Source organism: Papilio polytes, unplaced genomic scaffold (assembly GCF_000836215.1).
Source record: "Papilio polytes unplaced genomic scaffold, Ppol_1.0 DF824102.1, whole genome shotgun sequence".
NCBI lineage: Eukaryota > Metazoa > Arthropoda > Insecta > Lepidoptera > Papilionidae > Papilio > Papilio polytes.
Window position 1 is genome coordinate 2,236,752 of NW_013525102.1, and position 27,089 is coordinate 2,263,840.

General features: G+C 31.9%; 1 protein-coding gene across 6 annotated transcripts in view; it reads right to left on the minus strand.

Moving 5' to 3' along the window:
• LOC106099735 (neural-cadherin) overlaps nucleotides 1–27,089 on the minus strand; it is a 253,995-nt gene that overhangs the window by 11,055 nt on the left and 215,851 nt on the right. For 4 of the 6 annotated variants that reach the window (XM_013278372.1, XM_013278369.1, XM_013278368.1 and 1 more), the window contains 2 exons: nucleotides 5,844–5,959; nucleotides 3,665–3,829 (listed from right to left, as the gene is read on the minus strand). In XM_013278372.1, the coding sequence (XP_013133826.1) occupies nucleotides 3,665–3,829; nucleotides 5,844–5,959 (281 nt within the window). Of the gene's footprint in view, nucleotides 1–1,434; nucleotides 1,597–3,664; nucleotides 3,830–5,843; nucleotides 5,960–27,089 lie in introns of all 6 variants that reach the window. The other 2 variants (XM_013278370.1, XM_013278374.1) reach the window with 2 other exon arrangements.

Consider the following 27,089-nt stretch of genomic DNA (forward strand, 5'->3'; position numbering starts at 1 on the left):
ACTATCATAAAATAGCAATATGATACATGTTTAATTTTTAATTTTTTATTAAATATACTTGGTCTTTGGTTTATATCATTAAATTATTAAATTGAACTTACCTCAATCCTAACAAAAATTGTAACATATTCCTTGCAAATCTAAGTTAAGTAGCGTTTTTTAAACCGGCTACGTAGAAAAACATTGTTTTATGTCACAATTGAATACGAAGCAATAGTTTCCGTACCTAAAGTTGCGTTAAGTTACAAATCAAATAACTTTTTATTGTTTGAGTCTGACAAAAGTTGAGTTTGCTTGAACTAAAGCGTGAATACTTCTCTTTTTGAAAATTCAACGTTTGCTACTGTTTCGAGCTCGAAAAATATTTGTACAATTTGCAAAAAAATTAAAGTAAATTGCTTTAGTAAAAATGTTATAAAATATATGAGGATTCTAATTACGTCGCGTCGGGCTGTTTTTAAGTCGAAAAAATGAAGAGGGTCGACGTTAGCATAATTACTCGGATCATTTGCAAATCTCATTCCAATTATGAAAAAAAAAATGCTTGTCACTACAAGCGATTGGGGACGCAGGTTTAATTGTCTTTACGTCGCTTTCATGATATTGACTTCAAACAATTAAAAAAAACCATCTCTGTGTATAATTAATAAAAAATACAAATTAAAATGCAATATTTTGAACTAATAATTACTTGTCAAGGCCATTATAAATTAATTATGAGTAATAGAAGTAAAATGGCTTTACTTGATTGTTCTGTGCAAAATATTTGATTGTTTAACTTAAACGGACGTCAAAAGTTAAGAAATGTTGTCTTAATCCTTAAGCTCGCTTGAATGATTTATTATTTTCATCTTAATTATGATTAAAGTAATACAAAGACCAAGTTTTCTGTAGGCCTACGGAATTAAGTATAAAGCGCTTTTGAAAAGTACCTACTTATCTTAAACACGGATTAAGATTAAAAATGTATGAAAGGCAAGCGTTACACGCTACATGCATAAAGAAAACATTAACGTCTTATTTTCTATACTACATTTTGCACTGAAAGAACATGCATATAACAAAATCATGTTATTTATAACAACTACTTAATGTAGCTAATAAATAATTTAAAAGAAAAAGGAAATTAGTCATTTAATTATACTTACACCAGCGACCAATCAATTTAATGATTAATTAAGCTAACATTTTTGGAGTACGGATAGGCTATAATTTACGTAGCCTATAACTTAAAACGTTATTAAATTTACTTACAAAACATTTTAATTTATTTAATACAATATCTTATGTTTCCTCGACATTTAAAATATAGAAAATTATATTAAAGAAAACAATAAAAAAGTAAAAGAAAATTCATTTTGTTGACTCGTAGGCCTTTTGGAAATGAAGGTTGTATTAGAAATAAATAAAATAAACAAAAAAAACATAAAAAACCTGTAAAAGATGTCGAGGAAATGGTCCCGTCTCTTCTAAAGCTTGTGTGACGTAAGCGCTGCGAGAGAACTTTGGCGGCATATCGTTGATGTCTAGGACGCGGACGACGACACGCGTCGAGTTCTCGTTGCGGCCATCGGACGCGACCAGTGTCAGCTCGTACTGCGCACGCACACACCATGCCACATGCAATATTTAATACCAACAGGAACAAGGTACTTTAAACCTTGGCTTTAGAAAATAAGTCTCAATTCCCTATAGCAACATTCCACAATTTATTGAGCGCCAATCTTAACACCACATATGATGTGGAACTAGAGTTTTTGTATTGGGGGGGGGGGGATCTTCGAAAACTATAAAAAAGGTCTTCAAAAATCTTCAAAAATTATAAAAAACATTTTATTTGATCTCTTTAAATAATAAAACATTGAATTCGCAGTTTCGTTTATAAAAGTTTCATTAATCAAAATTACATTTATTCTATTTAGTTTAAAAAAATAATATAAAATGTGTTATTAACAATTGAAATTAATTAAAAAGAAACAATTATTAACTGGAACAGTCAAACAAATGAATAATATTATTTTAAAGAATATACAAATATAGTTTGTAATTAAATACTTTAATTCGTATCTGACTTCATATATATCATTCATACATATTATTAACACTTATGATTGAGATGCTTTATAATAATTATAACTATTATTCTCGTTATGAACATGATACGTATTGTTGCTGTTGAACTCTTTGTTGTATTTTAAATCGAAACTTTCAAGCTTTTGATTGTTCAGGTAATAGAAGAATACAAAAAGCTCACATTTCATTGTATCATTTCCAATTGAAACAAGTATACTTAACATTTTTAACCATAAAAGTTACAATGTTAGTTTGGACATTATTACAATTATTTTGTCATTCAAAGAGGGATTATTATATTTCTTAATAAAATAATAATCATATTAAATGTGTTTAATGTATATTAAAAAAATGTAATGTAGTTATCATTTTTTTACCAAGGTAACGATAAATAAACGTAAATTATAATGTAATTCTTGCGAAATAATACCGTAGTTAGAATGTGTTTGTTTTCAACAAAAATGTTTTCCGCTAACCCCATATCTTCGTTATTATTAGTTATTGTTTGAGCCCGCGAGGGATACATCGTTTTTATCTCAATTTCGCCTTAATATCAGAGGAATTTTACCTCCGACTTGCCATAATCCTTATGACTTTGGAATTTGGTTAAAGTTTTGTTTAATTAAGTATTTTTTGATAAAGTAAAAAATTATTTTGATCTTCTATGACAATTAATATAATTTTATTAATCGAAATTGTAATTTAAAAGAGTAGTAAGTGTTACAGTAGGATTTTTTTTTTATAGAAACTTATCTATTTTTTAATTTAAAAATAAAACAAACAAACCCAGTATCATTAAAGAATACAAAGAAAAAAAGATAAGATATTTTCATTACTACAATATAAAAAATATGAAACAAGTTAGATTTTAAATAAGAGAAGATTTTTTTTAAATCTGCGATCCCAGGCTCGGAGTAAATAAATGTTGGAATCACGGGGGCGATTGTTTAAAGAGCTTTGTCATAAGCGGGCCGGGTATTACGCGCCTCAATGAATTTCAGTAGACTCTACTTAAAAACTGCGCTTTGAGTAAGTGCGCGGCGACCGTTTTTGAAATTCATCTACTTTCACCGTTCTTGTTTCAAGAGGATGTTTAAAAAGGTCTTATTACATTTATAAAAAGGAAGATTATCACTTTTACCTCGATGGCACTTTAATCATATTTATTCACGCTTTTTTTTGCTAACAGAGCCTTAAAAATACTTAAGATTAGGAAAGTTGTAGAACTCTGTGTGTTGCAGTTAGTGTATAATTTCATCGGGAGCAATTTTTTAATTAACCTGTAAAGAACAATATAAAAAAAACAAACAAAAAAACCATAACTATAGCAGCTTCAAAAATAATTTTTACCAGTAATTAGCAACTAGCAACGAACAGTATACGAATAAAACAAAACTAACAACGATAGATGCCAAACAAATGGGAATTTAACAAAAAAACTACGTTTTAACAAAACAAGAGCAATTCATGCCATGCGGACACGACGGACAACACCACAAAAAAAAAAACGCCAACCCAAATAAAACTCATGCGAATCTGTTACAAAGCTAACTGAGAACTAATAAAAAATCCTTTTCTTAACAAAGCGGACCTGTAGGACACGTTTTGGAAGATTCCGGTCCACTTCTTCGGTGATCTGCGTACGGTACGTTGGTCTTTCGAATACCGGAGGATTGTCGTTGACATCTTTCACGTGAATCACCACTGTCGTATAATTTTCTTTCAGATTGTCCGATGCCGCCAGTTTCAACTCGTACTGTTTCCCAAGTGCAATTAGTAAAAAAACTTCAGATAAATTAAGTTTTAATATTTAATCTAGCTAAATCTTAAATTGTTTCACTTAAAATATCGTTATAAAAGTCATGAAATGAATGTATTTTCTTTTAGCAATGATAAAAAAGTTGAATTAAAGTGGAATTGACTATAAATTAGCTTTCTCGAGTTTCCAAAAGTTATCCTTTTCAGAAGTTTGTTTTCGTTACGAACAGGTAACTTAAAAAAGGGTTAATGATGAGTCTCGTAAATCGAATTGCTTCTATATTTTATTCAATCGAAGTGTAATCGAATATTGTTTGTAAAGTTAAAAACTGTTCAAAGTCAAAGACTGGATGACGTTAGCCTTTTGTTTTCTGTGTATTTAATTTATTAACGAAATGCTTATTTTTAAGCTTCTTGTAGTAACTTAAATAAAATTCTCATTTGTTTATGTTATTTAAAACAGTCTCTCCAGTAGCTGAAATTCAAATGTAGCGTCAATTATATTAGCGACAATTCAACTGGTGATGCGCCATTAAGTGGCCTTTAGAAGGCTGTGTGCTGTCGGCAGGTCAGGAGGACTGTCAGTTAGCTGTGTAAAATGCTTCATTTGTTCAAAGTACCGACGCCACAATTAGCATAATGCCTACAGAAACAATGACCAAAAGGAACTAAGTATCCAGTAGACTTTTGTCATCGAAATATTTTGAAAAGCACAGTAGTACCTTCAGAAATATGTTTAAAATTCATCGAGATTACTGCAATTAAATTAAATTAATTAATTGATAACTAAAATACGATATTGGCGATTTTTAGAGATTAATTATGGTCTGTAATACCTTGTGTATTAAGAATGATCTTAATTAAAGGATTACTGTTGTTATACAGATAAATAACCAATTAAGACAACTAAAAAGGAATTGAACAAGGACAAGGAAGCTTTCGAGTTATAAACGAGTTTATTCCATTAGTGATTCGCGGCAACTCGGCAGCATGGAGCCGGCCGGAGCGAGCACGCTCGCCTGTTTAAATGGATATTAAAGATTAAATAATTTATCTCGCACAAAGTTCGATGAAACTTTATCTACAAGACTAAGAAAGAAGCGTCTTATGATAGCTCTGTAGTGTTTGAGATACGACGCTTGCTGAGCGAAGCTCCCAGCCAAAGAAATTGAAACACTTTGTTCCCTAGTTCCAGGACGTCTATTTTAACTTTAAGTTACGCTTAAAAGAGTAATTAATCCTTTATTACGCGAACACCTTCGCTTTAATTAAAACATTATACAACATAAATAGAATTTGTTCTGTCCCTAATTACAACAACGAATAATTTATGATTGTTTTTATTAAAACTTGTGAATAACTAAGAATTTAATCATGTGAAAAAGGATTTCTAACGTAGCACGTGTGACCAATGTTCGATAAATGTCGACGTTTAACTTTGTACTAACGTGGTTCACTACAAACCTAGTCATTTGTAAATCGGTCTACATCGCTCTATTTTGCTCTACCACAAAAAAACTGAGCAATATAAAAATATTGCATTGTTTTTATTAAACTATCGTAACTGGCATGTTCACATACATGAGGACTTGCAGTATTGAAGGCAAAAGTTTCATTCAAAGAAGCAAAAAACGTTTTAATTAGACCTTTACAACTCAAACGACATTACCTTGACATAGCTTTTTAACTATGTTGAAATAAACTTTTAAAACTGCTGGAAAGACTTATTTCAGCGACATTTTAAAACAAAGATATATTAATTAAAATGTAGTACTCTTGAGATACGTTTAAAGTTTCTCCACATATGAATTTTAAGACCTTATTCCAAATGTATAAGTAACCATTAAAATGTAAATCTTTTTACTTTTTGGTACATAGCTTGTAAAGTGTGTTACGTAATATTACCAAAAATACTGGTGTGGAATTTGTAGAAACCAAACATTTTCGTTTTATTTTCACATTGTAAACTAAAATGGGAGATAAACTGCAGATATAATAGTACGATAACTTACCCGTTTTCTAGTTTCATAGTCGAGCGCGCCGGCAACGTAGATGGCGCCTGTCATATTTTTGACAGCGAACGCGCCCCCTATGTTCCCGCTCGTGATCTCGTATCGAATACGCGACGCTGCAATAAAAAAAAAAAACAATTATAAAAAAACTCCAGTACGAGAAAACTCCGATGTTACATTTAATTTTGAAGTGGAAATTTTCGCAATGCGTCCCTATAGTCCAATTGGCACACTCGTTTTCATTTGTCTGTTTTCCAGTGTTTCACAAAACCTCCATTACAGGTCCGTACGACTCGAGTTTTGAACGTGATCGTGGGGTTTATCGTCACTTTGCGGTCGGAGAAAAGATAAAACGTAAAAGGATAAGAAATTGATACTTTAGACTCCAATTTATAACTTTTTAAACTTTTAAAAGGCAATGACAATGGTTAATTCGAGGTTGAACTATATTTAATGTAAAAATAGTTTTCAATTTCATTAATTTGTAACTTTTTGTTTATGCTTACTAAATTTCCAGGCTACACCAATACATATTCTTATTCCACGATTGGAATCAATATCTGCAGATATTAAAAACCTAAGACTAACAATGAGTAATAGTAACGGAAAATTGCTCGTCCAATTGGCCATCTCTATATAAAGATAATGTTCGCCTATCTATTTAAATACAGTAGAAAAAGGAAGAGGCTTTCCAGAGCGAGTGCCAAATGTCTTCGTTTCTGCACGTGCAAGCAGTTTGGCACGTGATGCGAATCAAAGCAACACATGTACGGGTGCAGTATACTTTGTACATATACACCGAGAATTGCAAATTATAGACAAAGCTTCGTGTTATTTTAACTCATTGGGATATATTAACAGTATTATTTTACTCATATATATCGATACTCACATTATAAAGAGGAAGGATTTGTATTTTTGTATGTATTAAAATAACTTAAAAACTACTGGGCCGATTTTAAAAATTCTTACATCATTAAACAGCTACGTTATCAGTAAGAAATATAGGCTATTTTTTCACTATTTTTTAATTTCACGCGGGCGAAGTCACGAGCAACAGCTAATAGAAAAATAAATGAAATCTGTCAATTTAATAATTGATTGAAAACCTACGTTGGACGAGATATTGATTTTGAAAAAGCTTTCAGCGGTACTGAAAGTCATGAATCCCGGCTTTTAATACTACATAAAAACAACAGTTCATGCAGCGATCAGACCTCTTGAAAGCCCCGAGCGAATTGCGCTGAAATATCGCAAATACAGATAGCCACTTAGCTGCACTTATAATGGGAATGCGGAAAACCTATTTGTATGTATGCGAGCACGACCATCCAAATACTTCTGGAATATTAAACAGCGATTGCTTTTCAATTGACATACAAGTTTTATTCTTGAAAATCGAGCCGGAAATTTAAAGCCAGTAAATACAAGAATCAAAAGTATTCCTGTATATTACTTGCTTTAAATTAACATTTACATCGACTCATCAGTATATTTGTTAAGAGTAAACTCTTTCACTGTGCACTAGTTACCACCCAAAGTAATTCTATGGTTATTCTTAAAATCATTTTTATTCAGCTTTGAAGCATCTCGCTCGGTCGGTTATATCAATACGGTCAGAAGTAAATACACAAAAATAACTTTTTTAAATCACTCACTCATCTAGAATTGAAAATTGATGTTTAATTTCAATTTATTTCAAAGATCGGAGATACTCAGAAGTCAGTATTGCAACTAAAAAGCAATATGATTAAAGTCCAAGTAGCAAAAAACTTCCAAGTGCATTTTAATAGTATGTCTTGAATAACAGTAACAAAATTAAAGGCGAACAAGACATCTCAACCCGACATGATCGTTCAAAGACTACTTTCTTTGTACAGTCGTAGTTTGCAAACAAAATTTGTCCGATAAGTTTAACGAGTGGACCCTAAGTTATCTTTAACATAAAGAAATCTAAGGGTTGCCACAGACGGACGGTGTAGTTATATTTTTAATAACAAAACGGAATAAGACTTAGCTTAAGATTTATTACACGCGTAAGTAATGATGATGTTTAAATTTTTAAAAATTTTAATAAAAAAAAATTTATAGTTTAAACTTTTAACATTGGAATAAGAAAAACCAATCACAACTAATATTCATACTCGCAAAGAATTCAAGCGTAATCATTTATGAAATTGCATTTAAGTACGAAGTAGTAGCGAGTGTTTAGCAAGGCAGCTGTCACTGTATACGTGGGCCACTGATTTTTGTATGTTGGTTATGAAGTCATTCAGAATTCTCAGACTAATTGGCATATAAAGAACGAGCCCATTTACTTACTCTGCGTCGGGATTTTATTTCACTACACACGACCGCAGTGGCTTTAAGTGAATACCTGCTTAGGAATGCCTTTGTTCATAAAGGTATAAGAATAAAATTGAGTCATTTTATTTTGGAGACATAAAATTATTCATAGAATACAAAGAAGGTTTTTTTTAGAAGTAGTTCAAATATAATTCAGATTATAGGCCTAGTCTTAGATATACGTATATATAAATTGCTTTGGCAAGCATATTCCTTGCGTATCGAAAGATTTAGTTTTTAATGAATTTATTAAAGACGAGCTGTTGCCCGCGACTTCGTCCGCGTGGTATTAGAAAACATACGAACTATATAAATTACAAAAAGCTACGTATCCCTCGGGAACCGGACATTTCTCGGGGATGAAGCTTATCTCATGTGTACTCCAGACTTTGTTTTATATCTGTTTTTTCTCTGTTTTTCTTTGTTTTATATCAAATTTCAGTAAGATATGTTGAACCGTTGCAGAATGACCGAGTGAACATTAAAAAACTAAATTAATGAATCCCACGGGAACCGTAACTATTCCCGGGATAAAAAGATGCCTATGTGTTCTTCCAGACTATGCTCTAAACCTGTGCCAAATTTCATGGAGATCCGTTCAGCCATTTAGGCTACAAACGCTAACAAACATCCATCCATCCATCCATCCATCTAAACTTTCGCATTTAGTAAAATGTATGAGTACGTAAATGATTGTACTATTGACTGTTGTATACTGAAGATAATAAGTAACCGTTAAATATTTTTTATTTGAATATAAATAATTAGAAGTATTGCTAAATATGAACGACTTATCACTTTGATAACAAAGTTCAGAATATTATTAGAAATAAGTACTGATAAGTATTTTAAGAGATACCTAAATCTGTCTCAACGAATACAATCAAATGTTAGGGATTTTATTTTGCGGAGTAATTATTATACGTCAGTACGGTTAGAATTTGTAGCAAACTGTAAAGAATAGAGATTGAGGGCAAGGGGAGTTCAGTGACCCGCATAGTGATGAAGTATGGTCTAATTCCATAACAAAGGTATGGATGCTCTGTGAAAAGTGTGAAAAAATGTGCATAAATAGTCGACAAATTTTCAAATTTAACTTTACAAATATAGGCTAACATTAAAAACAAACAAACATTATAACTAATTCTATAACTATCCTGTGGCGGCATCGTAAGTAGTCGTGAGTAATAGCCGTTAAATAATTAGTAATAACAATTTCTTACAAAAGTTTAAACGATTTAATTGACATACTATTTTTTAAACTAACAAAGGATTAAGAAAATACAGTTTCGAACTTAAGAAGATGGAACTACTAAGGAAGAAGTAATATAAAGGTCTTAATTTGTTATTTTATCTTCAATGAAAAATTATAAAACAGATTCTTAAGTATGCAAATAGAACTTTAGTATTTTTTCAATCGTATTATACAGTCTACAAACTTCAAATACAGCACGTGTGCTATATCATGCAGCTGTTCGCAAAAGTGAGCTCTGTTCTATAGAAACGAGACTTTTTGCACCGCTTTCTATCGCACTGGTCGCAATAAAGAATAGTCGCCCTTTACAATGTCTGTGTTTTTATATTACATCGTTTTCTTTTCATTCCTCTCCTCAATTTACTCTTTAGTACCTATGATAAAATATTATAAATGTTAGCTATTTAAAATAATGTTTTTAAAAGTTTTTTTCCTAAAAAATGAAGTAAAATTTTAAAATTGCAATAATTAAATATTAATCTAAAGTGTTTTAAGTTCAAAAGCATACGTATGTCATAATTTAACTTGAATTTTTAAAACTTAAAAGTCGACTCATCTTTGCTAGCGTATAAAAATGAAAAACGGCATGTACATTTTTCATTTGTGCTTACACAAACGATTAGTTTTCTGTCCCAGTTATTTCAAATAGAAGTTGTAGTTGAATTGTTTTAGACGTGTCTGTTATGTACTCGTTCCACGTGAAAGCGACGTAAAGTCAGTGAAAGAAGGCTGGCATTGAGTGGGTGCACTCCGTAAATCGGAACAAACTAAATGACCTAGCTAATGGTTGACGACAGGCCTCCATTGTTGTCGAGGCCTGCCAATCGTTTGTTGTCGCTGTAAAAACTGACTTTATGTTTGTGTTGTGGTGTTTACAGCCTCTGCTTTCGGACTTATCTCTCAATAAAAACGAAAGCCAGTAACGAAACTAAAGCAAACATTTAACATGATATGACACTATGGATTGGGAGACAATTATCTACAAAATACATTAAAAACACTAGAAAATCTTTTAATAGCTTACTTTGAGATGATAAATTGAATAAAAAAGTATTTTTTTTTCAATCTATAGAACATTTCACATGGTTAGAAATTAGCAAGTTGAATAAAGGAAGATAAAGAAACCGAGAAAAATAGGTCGCATATTTTAATTGCCTTTTGCGAGACGGGATAAATGGAAGTCATAAATTCCATTGTAGAGACGTCAAATATCCGATTTTTCTTTCATTGAACGAAGTATTCAATAATGCAAGGAACGGCGTCCGACCGCGCTGTAAATCACCGACTTGCGTTCTTTTCGTACAGCCACTTTCGGAGTCCTCCTTCAACCTCAGAATGTATGTCCCCACTTTAGTAATTCGATAAAAAAAAAGATTTATTCTTCTTCAAAACAGTATTTGTAGTGAATATATCGAATACGGACCTTATTTAAATTACATTTATATAAAAAAGTTAAAAAAACCACACGCTTATCCTCTATCGGTCTACATTTGTCAGCTCATAACTATTTTATTGGTCAAACGAAATTTTAACGCAGAAAGGTTTAGATTGTATTTTCGGCGCTAACCCGTAAATATTTTGTACATTGATACATTTTGACGACAAAAACGAATTTTTGTTTTTCCAACAAGATTACTATTTCTAAAGTTTTTTTGCCTGTGCCATAAAGTTTGTCAGCTTCTACTGATATTGGTTTCAGGTATAAGGAGTATATTTTTGACTACGATTAAATGATAAAAATGGTTATTGTTCTTATAAGATTTAAAAGCTAACTCTAATATTTAGCAACATTGTTGATTTAGAGACAAATAATGACTATATTTTGGGGAGTAAATTCACTGCGGTTTACAGAGGTACGAAACCTTTCACGGCGGTGAGTTATTGTATTTTGATGCTAAAAAGCTTACAACGGTAACCCATAAACAATACAATGCCTGTATAATAACATTTCGCAGCATAATTGTTATTTTAAATAATCAAAATAATAACGAAAACATTCAATGGACGTTTAATTAAATGTTAATCAAATTTTCTATTTGATTTTGTATACAAGAGTATGAAATCGATGCGTTACAGTTTTCTGTTTTTCATACGGTCATGTTTTTTAAGTGCAAATATGGAGAATTTAAATGTTTTGTGATTAAAATCGCTAACAAAATGTACTTAATACTCGTAGTATTCGTTTATATATTTACGTAACGTAAAACAGTATCATATTGTATATAAAAGTAGATAAACGGTATGATAAAAAAGTAAAACGTCAGCGTTTCCCGGAATATTTTCATGGACAAGCTCAGAATCAGGGGAGTCATTTAGGGAGCGGAAATTGCAGACAGATGGGCGGACCGCCGTATGAGGTGAGCCTCGCTCAAAGTGAGCCCTCGGTCAAATGTCCCAAAACGGTAGCCGTACGTTCATTACGCTAGCCATATATGTAGGTATACGCTGCTTATTGGGCACTTCTTATTTTCGTTTTTTGATCACGCTAACATTGCTATCCAAGCTCTATATTTTAATTTCCGTAGTATTATGGTAAAGCAAAAAAAATGTGCTTACAAGAGCAGTGTAAGACCCCACCGAAGACTCGGCGTCTACCCTATGTTAGGGTGACTAAGTCATAGTCAACCACGCTGGCATTTCTTCGCTGATATTTGCAGGTTGTATCACAATGTTTTCCTTTAGTAACAACGTCGGGTAAATTATGAACATATGAAATTCAAAAATCACATTGGTACATGGCGGGATTCGAACCCAAGATGTAGATTACAATTTTCCTCCTATTTCCTTTTACGTAGGTATTATTAACTATTTTACGCCACACGGTCTTGGTCCCCGTCTGTGGCCTTATTCTAAAACTTTCCTTCCCCTGACGTGGGTCTACCGACTTAGCAATCTTCCAAAAAGTACTTTGATTTTTGTATTTAGTAATGAAAAACTGCAATAATAAATGCTTCATAGAAATAAGTTGCATATATTTTTAATAAGAGCGACTTATCCTCAAAAAGTCTTTTTAACAAGAGACTTGCATATAAAAAGTAGCAGTATGTGAGTCTGTACTCGCATTTCATTAGCCGGGAAATGAATGCGGAAAATGAGCAACGAGTCGTTTTTTTTAGTAGGAAAAAAACATCCCTCGTAAATATAAACGTCTATTATACAAAGAAAACGCGCTGGGTATATTCAAAGTTGAATGTCTTCGTGTAATAATTTGTAACTATTTTTTCCAGATGTTTCGACAATACCATCTTGAACTCGTTACGAATAATACTAATAAAGAACCTTTGAATGTTTTATATCGTTAGGAAAATTGAAGATTGTTAATATGAAAAAAATGAATGTTTTTCCTATACGTGTCTTATTACTCTGAGGCATTTTTCGTTACATTATTAAATTTGTGAACTACATGAATTATTAAAAATAACATAAAATTAATTATAATCTCAGACCGAAAATATTTTTAGAAACCTTACTAAAAATGTTTTTATATCAAAATAATCAAAGCTTTTTCGAAAATCTATATTCTTCGTATACGAGTACAAGAGTTTCTTAAAAATTATAAGAATAACTTTCTTGATACTTGTAGAACAAAACACGTCTGTTCCGAGTTATAATAAATTACCATTTTCAAGGGGTTATTTTAAAACGATCAAATATTGTAGAGCAATTTATTTTCCGTTGAGGAAACTTCAAACTATAAACAGAAAAGTAATTTTGAATAAAGGTGCACTTTGTTTAAAATCTCCGTTGAACTGGCGAGAGTCGACTTTAACATTCTTTCCTTGATAAAAATCATATTAAATTAGCTTCAATTATTTTACCAATAAATTATCATGCGATGGTTTTGCAATTTTATATAAATTAATTTGCTGCGCACTACGCTTGATTAACGCCACTTGACTTTATTAAAAACTAGATTTTGCCCGCGACTCCGTCCGCGTGGCATAAAAAGCAGAAGTAAGCGTGTATGCCTTATTTCATCGAGATCCGTTCAGCCGTTTAGGCTACAAATTCTAACAAACATCCACCCATCCATCTAAACTGTCGCAATTATAATATTAGTAGGAAGTAGGATTTATACGGTTTCTAGATTATTTACGGATTATGTATTATCCTAACTTAAATTATGTATTAGTATATAGTTAATAAAGGAAGCTGTTTAATATAACAAAGCTGATGCCATTTTATAATTTGTTGGAGAGTAGCCAACGGCGACGCCAAAACGCACAACACGTGTTCACTTCACTCTGGATTAAAACTTAACTGAATGTATACGTCAACTTACGTAATTTTAGAAAAAAAAAATACTTCATTTACATAAACAAATGTACCTGTCCCCGCATAGTCAACAAAAACACAAATTCAGGATTTTACCGAGATAAAGTAGAGCAAAATTGTAAGCGGATTCTTCGTTAAAATAAAGACGAGGAAATAAAATGTGCTCACGTAAAATATATGGAGATGGAAAGTACATGTTTCTTATTTGGAAAAGCAAATTAACTACCACGAATAATACGCTTACTATTCTTTGCTACGTTCCATTAAATTTAACTGTTTCTATTTTTTTAATTAATTGAGTTAAACTATACATTTTTACTACGATATTAATTTAATCTATTCAATACGGGCTGAAACTAATTATGTGTTATAATGTGTGCAGAAACAGAGATTAAAGTAAGGATATAAATTCGAAGTAAATTACTAAACGCGGTCTGTTTCCATAGTAATTTACAGAACGTTATGTTTGATAATTACGGAATGTCTCGTTGCTTACTTTTAATTACAACTGTTTATTTTGTTGTGTAAACTCAGACAGTGCGTTTGTGTAATCAGCGTTGAGAACCAACAAAACCCCTGCGAAGTGTGGAACAAAACAACCGCCACCTGTTCCCCCAAAAGGCATGTTAACGCTTATCAACTTGTTAATCAGCGAGTTATATCGTTCTGGCTCACTATATCGTTTTTAACCATAGTTTCGATTTTCATTGTATGCTTGGTTTATATATAAGGGTTTTGTGTTGGAAATTTGTAATCAAATATTCCAAATTTTTATCTTTTTAGAATTAAAAGTTCTTAAAGATACGTATTTTAATTTTAAAGGTATTCTATACAATATTAAAAGTTGTGACTCGACATAGAAATGAAAATATGTTGTACCCGTGGGCACTGAGTTAAGCTCATAAAACTTAATTTAAAAATGAAACGTGAGAATCTTTTCGAAAAAGCTTCATGGTAACTATGTAAAAATTAAGCTATTGGATATTTATTAAACCAAATAACATTAAAAATTTACGCACAAGTTATAAACCACCTAATAGTATGAAATTTTAATAGACGAGCCTTGACAAGATGGCAACAATCCATTCTTTTTTCGATATTAACTACCTATGAGTTCATGTACATGAGTTTTATTCAAACTTGCCGGATAAGATTGTATACAAAATGATAAAAACAACACTATTTAGAATACAAATATCCTACTCATTACACATTACAGTAAAGAATTGAACTTCGCGTCAAATGAAGTTATTAAAACTTCGGCTATTGGTGGAATCTTGTTAAGGACGACAGGATTAGCAAGTGGCATGTAAACAAGAGTCGCGCTATCTCCAGTAAGACGATCAGATGCCGCTGCCTCTACATACATAATGTATGAGCACCGTACCTTCGACTCTCTTCGCTACAAACGTTCTCTCCGCACCTACAGGGATTACATTGAACCAGAAATACTATCACATAAACGTACCTATTAACACTTATCTATGTTAACACTATATTGCGGACACGGACAAAAAAATGCTTTTAATAAGATGGACAACTGTTTTAACTTGGACCAATGGGTGACCACTGGTTTTTAGTAAAAATGTAAACTATTCACCTAACTTTATGTTGAGATATTTGAGATATATCTTTAGGTAACATCCAAACCTATTCTAAAATTATATCGAGGACAGTTTTGCATTTTTGTACGAATTGAAGCCACTCAAAATCTACTAAACCAATTTCAATAATTCTTTCACCATTAAAAAGCTAAGTTATCAGTGAGTAACATAGGCTATACGTTTATTTTTTTTTAATTTCACGGGGACGAAGTTACGAGCAAAATCTAGTAAGATATAATTCCATAAGTATTTGTACTAACATGTTTATTATGTTACTCAATTGTTAGCGTTATACTGATTGTTATTCCTAACCTTGTAAACTATATTAAGTGCCTTAATATCCGCCGAAACTTGCAACATAATTCCGACCTCCGAATTTCCTTAACATGTATAAGAAAGGGTCATTAATTTCCTTCAGTATAAACACCGTAACAACCGCACTATGCTTATGAATCCCTTGTACCCTTTATCGCTATCTCACCAGATATTCCGAGAATTTATTACCACCAGAGAAAATGAGACACAATACGAAATAAATCAAAGAGGAAAAAATGAAAATATTTATATAGTAAAAAGTATTAAATCAGTTGTGATCGCGCTCGAGGGTCTATTTAAATTCGAGGGCGACGTGTGGAGTAAGGTTACGGTGATTTATGAGCGCTTTGGGGCTGAGCTTGTAGCCCGTGCGAAAGTTTAAATATGACCAGTGTCGACAGAGCTCCAAAATCTTACAAGGCACAGCGTAGACTGCGCTACTTTTACACGAGGACATAACTATGAGGCTATTGTTTAAACGCTTACTGGCAAAATATAACATCAATAGTACTGTACAGTTCACTGCTCTGCCGCTCTGTTTTCGTGTAAAGCTGATACTATGGCGATTTCGGTTAGAGGTTTAATGAACCGTGTGAAATTGATTTTGTAGATAGGTGCGTTGTACGCGTATTAGTACACTGATAAAGGAATTTTTATATTTTTCATGTTAACTAAATAGAGGAAACGAAATTACAGTTTAGACATCAGAAAGTTTTTAATGTCTTACGTAAGTTACAATAAGTTTTATTTATTAAGTTTAATTTTATTTATTTATAAAGTTAAGTTTTGTTTTATTTCATTATTTAACTTAAATATGAAACCTACGTTAAAAAAAACCTTTTGTGAAATAGTCAATAGTGGTATCAGATACAAAAGAAAAAATAATCCTTAAAAGAAAATGTATACATTTTTAAAAACAACTCAAAAACTTTTTCTATACAAAATATCAAATACATTGTCTTATTTTACAAAAAACATTATATTCCTTCAATATTTTAATGGGCGAGGTATTATAAAGAAAAGCACCAAGCTCCACTTGGCCCTGTATTTCAAAGACAACGATAAGCGAACGAGCGGGCGAAATCTCGCTCCTCTGAATTATTCAAGACTTACGAAGTGTTAAGGAATGTGCGCAAACACGGTAATATTCCTTTAATATTTATATTACTACCCGCAAAAACAATCCAGCGAGACAAATATTCCCTCGCGAGCGACGGTAAACAAACATGTCCCAGTATGAAACGCACTCTGTTGATTACGCTCCTACCTAATAGGTAGTCTGGCATTATACGAAATGCGGCCGAAATATCTACTCGAGCAAACAAACATAATTTTCGTAAGACAATGGTTGAATATAGCATGTAATATTCATGAAAATATGCGCTCATATGCCCCATTAATGCGGAGAGAATTAAACTTTCATATATTGTATGAATTTAATATGTTTGTGACTAAATATAATTTATTTAAAGTTTATGAACCAAAATACCTAACTTTGGCACGGATTGTCGTACGCGGTATTTACTGTAAAACGTTATTGTTTAATTTGAAATATGCCTAGTCATGACTATATAAACGGAACATTCATGATTTAATATTTTAATTTGTTGAATTAGTTTCATAGTTAATGCTAGAAGTCGCCCGTTGATCGCAATTTGATTTTTATTCATAATTAAAGAAATTTCTAATCCATATGCGAAGTTTTGTTTAAACGGCGTTCAAATAATCCCCTTTACTAGCAACATTAAAATAATGTTTTCTAAATCTATACTTCTATACTAGTAAATATGTTGTGAATTTGCTTGCGTTGTCATAACATCGCTATGTACTTTACATGTTACATAGCGATTACACTAATAAGACGATAACGATTTACTAATTAACATAATTATTCACGGGATCGTTCCCATCTCTAATTATAATTCGTGTATTATATCTAATGAGAAATGGCTTAATACTGTGAACTAACGAGATATTACATTCTATGGTTCAATTTCAGCAGAATTTGTCCATAGTGTATTGACTATAGAAACATAGATCACATACAGTTAAAACAGTTGGTAACATATCGATACAAGATATCTAAGCAGCGTATATGTTACAGAATTTCATACTTCCTATCCAATCTTCTGAAACATCACAGTTTTTCAGTGGAAATCCCTCTAGTGCCGTTTTTGTTCTTTTACCACTACCGACACGGATTGATTGTGTGCCGTTTGTACAGTCTATCTAGCTATCACTTGTTCCTTTAACAATCATAAAAAAGTATTCATTTCAATGATGTACATGCCGTTATAATAATGATTTTTGTATAATTTTTATTTATTAGTCTGATATATTTTTATTGTTTCCATCCAGTTCCATTGATGTAATATAACAAAAATTCTTGGGCAAATATGCGTAAAAGGATGACAAATATTCAAATACGAAATAACGGGGAACATTGTAACACATTCGTCGCTCCAGAATCCAGCTATGGAATCAATCGATATCGTTCACGAATTATCTCTGCTATAGCGAAATTATTCTCGATCTCTACTCAAACAATACAAAAAGATAACTAAGACTAATCAGTAAATCCATTTATACGTGTTATAAAGATGAGTATTGTGTGAAGATAGTTACTTACAATTTTACAATAATTACTATTGTGTGCTTTGTAGGTATCCTGTATCTTGCATCTATATTTAATAATGCTTGAGCAATAAAAAGTTAATTTAATATTGAGTAATGTTTGGTTTGGTTGTAAATTACTTTAAGCATAGATAATATATTTTAAAAATCTTTTAAATTTTGTTTCTTACTTTCTAAGGTATCATACAAAACGTTTGTTTGAATTGCGTTAATTGAAAACAAGGAAAGTAGGTAATCATTGTTTCGCGTTCCCACAGGAACCGCGCCGGACTCCGGCAAAGTGAACATCAAAGATACACTGTAATGAAATGAAAAGAAAAACGAGCGAACAAAACTCCGACAACAAAAGCTAACAAAACTATACTGAATGAAATGAATTCTTAAGGAGTGAAAGCAAAGGGCTTTTGAAACAATGGCGTTTCGTAACCAGGCTTCGGCCCGACAAGTGCTTGATTGTGCTCGGAGCCAAATTGCTAATAAATTGATGACCTTCAAACCAGAATAATATCAAATAAATACATGTAATTTAGTTTACCATTAACAAAACAATGAAACATACAGACAAGCCTACATAAAAAGCGCATTTTTTTAAATCGCGCTAAGAAAATTTGTGGTAAAGTTCATATTACGGTAAGGTAAAAAGTTAATTTTATAAATTATAACACGGCTAAACTCACGTGATGACATTCGGTGTAGGCACCGACAGTGTTAGCCGTATTATAATTTATATAGTAGGTATAGCTGGATGGATTTATGGCAATTTTATTTTATTGTTTACATTTGTCAAATTAGAAATGTCAAAATGACATGACGTGATGACAACCTTGCTTCCTTGATGTTGGCAGCAATTTATGGTCTCTTTCCCACATTAGGGTTTTTATCCAAAATATTTACCCCCCTAAGTTTAATGGCGTTAAAATATATAGCTTAAGGCGTGACGCAAGAGTAGGGCTTTTGATTAAAAAAAGAATTATTCAAAAATATGCTGTAATTGCTGACATCTTAGGCAACAAAGAAGTGTGTGTTTACGCTTAATTATAATATAGTATAGTATAGAAGTGTAGATAATGTCTCACGAAAGTTTTAATAAGTTAAAAAGTTAAGTATTGCTTATAATTGTATTTATGTTTAGTTCGATTTTAAAACAGATTTGTAGCAAGATCGGTACTAACGGAGAATGTAACTGCATTCAGTGTAAATGGAACACAGTAACTGAAGTGAATGCCAAAAATGGCTGGTAAATTCTACACTCAAGCTATTCAACGAATAAATCTTTTTGAATTTGTAACGTATTTTTCTAGCAAATTGTGAGAGAATGTTGTAACAACACACCTATATCTTGTGAGTTTTCATTCTCATAACATGTGTAAACACATATTTTCTATATGTGCTTTAGTATTGAAAATTGTCACGTCAACACCTCTACGTTTAAGAAAACATAATTTTTATAAGAACAGCCATTTTGGTGACATTTACTGTCTCTTAGATCTTTTTAAACGTTTGAGCTTGAATAGTCCTAAGTACACAATAACACTTGTTACAAAGGTCTTTTCTGAAGTCATTTCAATTATAAATTACTTTTGACACAAAGTTCGAAAGCAATAACAACTTACACCAAAGTCAGTAAATATTTACATAAGCTTTGAAAAGGGACTTGTAGAACTTAATAAATTATTAAATACCACGAAATTCACGGCAATATTGACTTGATATTTTCAATAAATATGTCTAACTAAAGTTTTATACAAACCACATTTTAGGATGAAATAGACTTTGCTACAGAGTTGAATTCATACAACGATAGGACTATGTCAAAACTCCCTAGGCAATATTGAAGACGGCAGATATAAGCGATTGTTACGTTTACGTAAATAAAAATATATTCAAATTGCATAAATACTTATTAACTTCGTATATTATATTTCAAGTACACAGTAAAATGTAATACTTTTACCTAAGTAACGACTTTAAAACCGGTTACGCTGGAGCCAAGCATACCATTTTCTGTATAATGTAGTAGTAAACTTCTATTGTGGTAACTGACCGATTTAACTGTACTAGTTTAAGTTACCAAGAGCTTTATACTTAACTAAATGAACACAGTTATCTCGCTGTGATATCCAGAGTTAATTAAATGCAAAGACACTAAAGTCTCTAGTAGTCGGATGTTTATACCGCGCTTAAATATGACTTTATCTTTGTTATCTTATAATTAATAGTGAACTTAAAATAATAAAAAAAATGTTGAAAACCTATTTGATATTCAGATAAAAGAAATTTCCACATTATGAAAATATCTATGGAAATAAAAAGAAAAAAGTTTAAAGTATCTTTGCGGCTGACCTTATCTTTTTTGTTATTTAAGATAAATGTTCTTTCAGCTGTCAATAGCCAAGACTTTTGTGTTTACTATCTTTATATAGTTTATAAAAAAGGGTGTTAAATAAACTACAGATACCGGGACAATGGATACTTATTCTAAACAAACTCGCGTTAAAAATGGGATAAAACATTTCAAGTAGAAATATATTTTTAAAGAATACAGAATTTTACGCGTAAAAGAGAAGTATTTTAATAAAGTTAGCAGGACTAACTGAAAGCCGGAATTAATGCGTCATTCTGAATGGATTACGATTGGCTGAAGTCCAATAATATTTCGGTTTTGCTGTGAAATTCTAAACTATCATTAATGCAGCGTAACCGCAGTGTATTGGTCGTTAAATTGTTATTATTAAAGCTAAAGGGACATCGAGAAATATTAAAAGTATGGATCTCTAATATTAGAAAAAACATAACAGTTAATTTTTGGATTTGCCGCGATAGTTCTATATATTCTGCGCCCGAGTGAAAATAATCTATACTATTATAATAAAGCGTAAACACACACTTCTTTTTTGCCTAACATGTCAGCAATTACAGCATATTTTTGAATAATTCTTTTTTTAATAAAAAGCGCTACACTTCGCGCTTTAGGCTATATGTTTCCATGCCATTAAACTTAGGGGGTAAATATTTTGGATAAAAACCTTAATGTGGGAAAGAGACCATAAGTTGCTGCCAACATCAAGGAAGCAAGATTGCCAAGTTTTGTCATGTCATATCATTTTGACATTTGCAATTGAGAATTTGACACATGTAAACAATTAAATAATTTTATGATGATGAAATCGCGCAGGAAAAGCTAGTATGTAATAAAAATGTAACCTATGTTAATAAAAAAAAAATCTTTCTAACGGTGAAAGAATTTTTTTAAATCAGCCCAGTAGTTTTTGGGTTATTTCAACACAAACAAAAATATAAAACTTTTCTCTTTATAATATTATTTTAGGTATAAAATTTCAATATTGGACAATCTTCATTTTATCGATTCTGTAGTCTTCAAACAATTTATGAAACATCAAAACGGAGCACTTGTTCATTATTTGCAAAGTATCTTACTCTGAGAACCACTCTCTCTGACTGTCAATGAAAAATGTCTGAGGCATTTGTTTGGTTTCAACTCTATTCCCGTTCAATTGGTTTTATGTAAATGAAACCAATGGTTTGTTGATTTATGAAAGAATGTTTCCGGAAATTTATTGTTATGGTAATTTCATACTTTTATGTTTATGGAAATTTCATCTTGAAGTGTTTACGTCTAATGATCGTTTATGAGTATTTAAAGATTGTTAATGATGGCAACTTTGTATGTTATTAAAAAAGAAAAAAATGGAATTATTTTTAAATTTGGAATGTATTTACTGTCAATAAATTGTAAGTACTTATGTAATTTCCCCATAGATAGGGAAGATAAATGTTCATCTTTAATTAGAAAACAAATTAATTGAAAATACTTTAACGAATGAGACAGAGCTAACAAGGAGTTGTAGCCTCAATGTATCGTAATCGCTTTGTAAATTGGTTTTAGAAGAATTTAACAAGAAGATTAAAAACGTAGCACACGAATTTAATTTCGTAGTATTTTTAATGTACGTTTAATGAATCATTAAAAAAGAACTATGTGATTAAATTATAAAGATCTCAGTATTATAACAGGCACGCACCTTTTACATTCCTAATGTGTGTAGTGTTTATTAAAAAAATTAAAAAATACAGAGGAAGAATAGTTGGAACTTCACTTGAGAAATGTTTCACATGCCTCACTGGCGCTATTTATTGTTAGGTCCTCAAAACCACATGTAAATATAATAATTGTATTTAAATGTAATGCCAGAGGTGCCATAAAATAATATTTATATGTTTACATTTTATTTTGTGGCATTATGAATTTGTAAAATGTGTTATACGTGCCACTACAAGGACATAAGGTGGCGTACTAAACTTGACAACTATCATAATACCTTTCAAAGAAAGTACCGGTGTCATAGACATATCTAGCCTTTATATTTTTTTAAAGTCTGGTTTATTAAAACATCTTTATATGCTTCAATATTTTTATGTTTTAAAATCACGAAATGTTATTAAAACAGTGGTCTGTAAATGCAAATAGTACGCATTAATTATCAAGAATATTGTTATCTATTCAACTACATTTCAAAGTTTGAAAGCGAATGAAACATGTTAGTTGTCGAAAAGCCGCGATCAGCTGTCATAAGGCCGAAAACGCGGTTACTGTGCCTTTGATACAAAGGGATCACTGGAAATCCAGTCCATATATTGATTACATGTTTGTTTTATTAAATGAGCTACGGGTTTTACGTTAGTAGAGTGCATAGAGCTACGCTATTTTTCTACATACATTTAAAACAAACTGAACACTTCTAGATGTTATAGAGAAAATGAGACATCGAATATCAATTATAAAAGACCATATACTTGTAAATAACTTTCATGTAATGAATATTGCAAACACTTATTTCTTGGGGCAAAATACACGTGATAGTTAGTTTTTATTTGGTTAGATCTGAGCGCTATGGAGAATATTACATGCGAATATTACCTTATGAAACATTTAAGGTAAGAAAATCCGGAGAAAACATTACTGAAATGTAGATATGTGTAACTGGTTGCTTAATAGAGATAATGAATTACAATTTTTACTATTATATTGGTATCAATAAATTTAAATGTACAAGGCCATTAATAACTGCGAGTTTGTGAATAATCTCTACATATTTTTAAAAGAAAAACAACGTAATACATCACTTTGAAGGTGTTTTTGTAAATAAAGAGGTAAAACATTTTGTCAACTAGGCAAAAGAATATTGTTTAGTAGTAACAGTTGTGGCTGTAGATAGAAAGAATGGCGATAAATAACAGGAGGCAGGGACTATTCGGAGCACATGTTACACACGACTACACACGTAAAGCGACAGTGCACAAATAGCGGTCGACAATATTTAACGACTAACTGTGAATTAAACGCCTTTGTAAACACGTTTCTTATTTGTAAATGTGGTTTAAAAAACGAATTATCAGTTTAATTTTAAACATTTTCTGATTTGGATTTTTACTAAAGACTGCAAAATAATTTTTATCTCACAATAGGATATCACCGTGAAGTATATTTGAAATAGAATCGATTATGAAAGAAATGAAATCCAATTACAGACGCCTTAGAAATGGTTGTATTAAAGTTTTCATATTTTAGATTCCGAGAAAATTCTAAATATATTAATTGAAAGGTAAGTTAAAGATGCCGATACGTAAGAAGACAACATTCTTCAGTTAAGAAGCTTTTTCTAAAATAAAGTGTGATATAAATGTAAAATTTTATTTCAGTTAAGGCAATATTCTGTTTTGTTACAAGTATAAAACGGTTTTAATACTTAGGCGCTACACAGAGGCATTTTACAGACGCGCCCCGCTGCTGTAATCTTACATAAACCACTGTGTTCCTTGATTTATGAACCACTTAGACCAATGTCCCTCGCTCTCACCACAGCTTGAGTGTTTTAAAACATATTGTACAAATATTTCGCTGGATTATTACAAAATATGATAAGTGTAAACCAGCTGGAGTTGCAATACAACGTGTAGTCGTAGACAATTTCAAAGGAACTATTCTATGTATGTAAGTACAAGGTATGACTATGACGTAGGAGTTTTCTAGGTAAATTGGAAGTTACCAATAAAAAAATAGATGCAACGTTAATAGAACGGAATTCTATTGAAGTGCTCCGCATGCATGGCTCCACTGCGAGCAAACGTTTCGATTTCACGTTCTATTGAATCATCTGCGAGCAAGCGAAGCGTCGGCAGCCGGCCGCAAGCTTCTAGCAAAGAAACGAAAATGGTCAACGGGATCTCGACCGCTGTCAGATCGGAATGCAAATTAATACTCGCTACGGAATCGGGCGTATGAATATGCATGCCCTCCACTGCCACCGCGAACATCCGAACCGCCTTGTCAGATGGGAGGGTCTATTTCCACACCAAAACCCGAGGTCGAATTCTATGTTTACAGAACATTAAATCCGCTTAGTTTTAGTATTAAATAGTATAAATGTAATAGTTTATTTTACTAAATTGTAAGCTACAAATGTTCATTGTGAAGCGCATTCTTATATTTATTTTTTGGTGAAGGACAAATCGTGATTATTAAATTTATCTGCATAAGCATTTCAAGCCAGTACAGTTAAACAAATCTGGAGATATTGAGTAAGATTGTTGTCCTAACTTAATTTGTTCTGGTGTAAGTGTTACTATGTACAGTATTATTAAAACCAGTACTAAACTCTATCTTTATCCTTAAAGATATTTAGGTTTGCTTTCTATATTTATTTGTTCATTGGTCATCTTACTAATCTTACTAACTCTTACTAATATTATAAATAAATGCAAAACTTTAGATGGATGGATGGATGGATGTTTGTTAGAGTTTGTAGCCTAAACTACTGAACGGATCACAATGAATTTTGGCATAGATGTAGAGGATACCCTAGAAGAATACATAGGCTGTTTTTTTTTAATCAACGCAGACGATGTCGCGGGCGAAAGCTAGTTTTTTTATATTTATATTTAACTAACCTCATAAAGTTGAACCTCAAAAACATTGAGAAAAACACTTAAAAAAGAAAGATTTAACTCGAAAATTAAGTAGGTTATTCCACAAAGATGTCCTTATAAATTTAGAAGCCAGCGAAGAATTTTAATAACTACATTAAAATTTAAATAGGTTTGTGCTAGGTTCAGATTTAATCGAGGTCATGAGGAATTTCCTCGGGACGTAAGGATCGAGCTGAGGCTGCAATTCGCAAGACGAAGTACCTACGTCATATTCCCATTCCCCGGCTCCCCCAAATCCCCCTCTCGGTATACGTAGCACGTAATTTGATATAAGTAGTCAGCAATTCGCAGTCTCACGATCCTTACAAGCACAGGCGTGTGAACACTACAGGTGTCACTATTCTGTTCTTACCTTTGCCATACATCACTATGAAGACGAATGGACGTCTACAATATTCACGCTATGTACGTTCTTACTTGAATTTATTTTAGGTGTAAATTATATGTACATGGTTCTTGCAACTTATACCAATTTGGGTGTGATAATTATTTTTTTACATTATCTTAATCTTATTGATTATCTAACTGCCGTCCTCAAATACTTTCAGTGGTCAAGGAGACATCTTACTGTAAAGTATATAAGTATATGACACCGAATAGAGCAGTAAAATATATTTGTTGCAATACTATTACTGGGTTTCTGTATTTACCTTACTTATTTTGTATTTACCTTACGAATCATTAGTGTTAGGTTGACCTAAGTTTCTACGGAAACACAAGTTACGTTGTTCAGATACGTATTTCATAAAATTATTGAATCAATAACACTAACGAATGGTTAATCGTAGCTGGGAAACTGGCCATAAAAGTGACCTAAAGACTTTTCCGATCACGCGTTTCGTTAAATTGCTCTCGAGAGTTTTGCTTTTTTCTAAATTGCAATTAACATCTTGGGGAGGTCACAGAGTACTTTAATTAAAAGCGTTTTTTATAAAGACGCGGGGGAGTGGGCGGAGCACAGACTCGGCTGTCTACTATTCATTACTGCTGGAGGCTACACATGCCGATGTTCGGTTTAATTAGTTTTTGTTAGAGGACCTACGACCTCTTGCTTCAATATTGGAATCGCACTTAATAACATACATCTATGTGCTGTTTGTTTTATTGGACGTGAAAGAGTAATTCTAGGTTATAAATCTAAATGTAATCTAGAGACTTTAACTGCGGTTACGTACGTAATTAATTCATCACTAAATGTAGCATAAGTTTCGTTTTTAGTTATTGAGATACGATGAGTAATATGAGAACTCATAAGTGCAACCTATATGTAATTTCGACTTACTGCTAAGAAAGCTACGTTAGGTCATCAGCACCATAAAATTCATACGCGTATTTAAACACCTAAAAAACACAATCTTTAGCAATAAACTAAGTTCTTATTACTTATTTCTACGTAAATGTCCTTGTTTACTGCTTAATCTTAAACTTGTCCGTAAATCTAACATGTTACAATAGACATGAATAATTAGTTCCCGAGTCGAAGCCAGCCTATGTCGTTATAAAGAATTATTTTTCTTAATGGCCGACACTTGGCTTTTGGCGGCGAGCGCTGGTAATTTGTCACAGCTCCGAGCTCGAGATGTTTATTCAAACGAGGAGATTTTATTGCAACGACATAAATCTTCGTGCAAAGACGTGGTGGAAGTGACGTGAACTCGTAATCTCAGTGTTGCGTTCGCGCCCTTCTTTTCTTAGCTACTCTTTTATTACTTTCTCACGAAATCAGTTATTGATATGTCATTTCTTTATTACTATACTTAAAGCCGATAGCTGGAATTGTTTACTTGGTAAAAGTTACGTGTTAGGTTT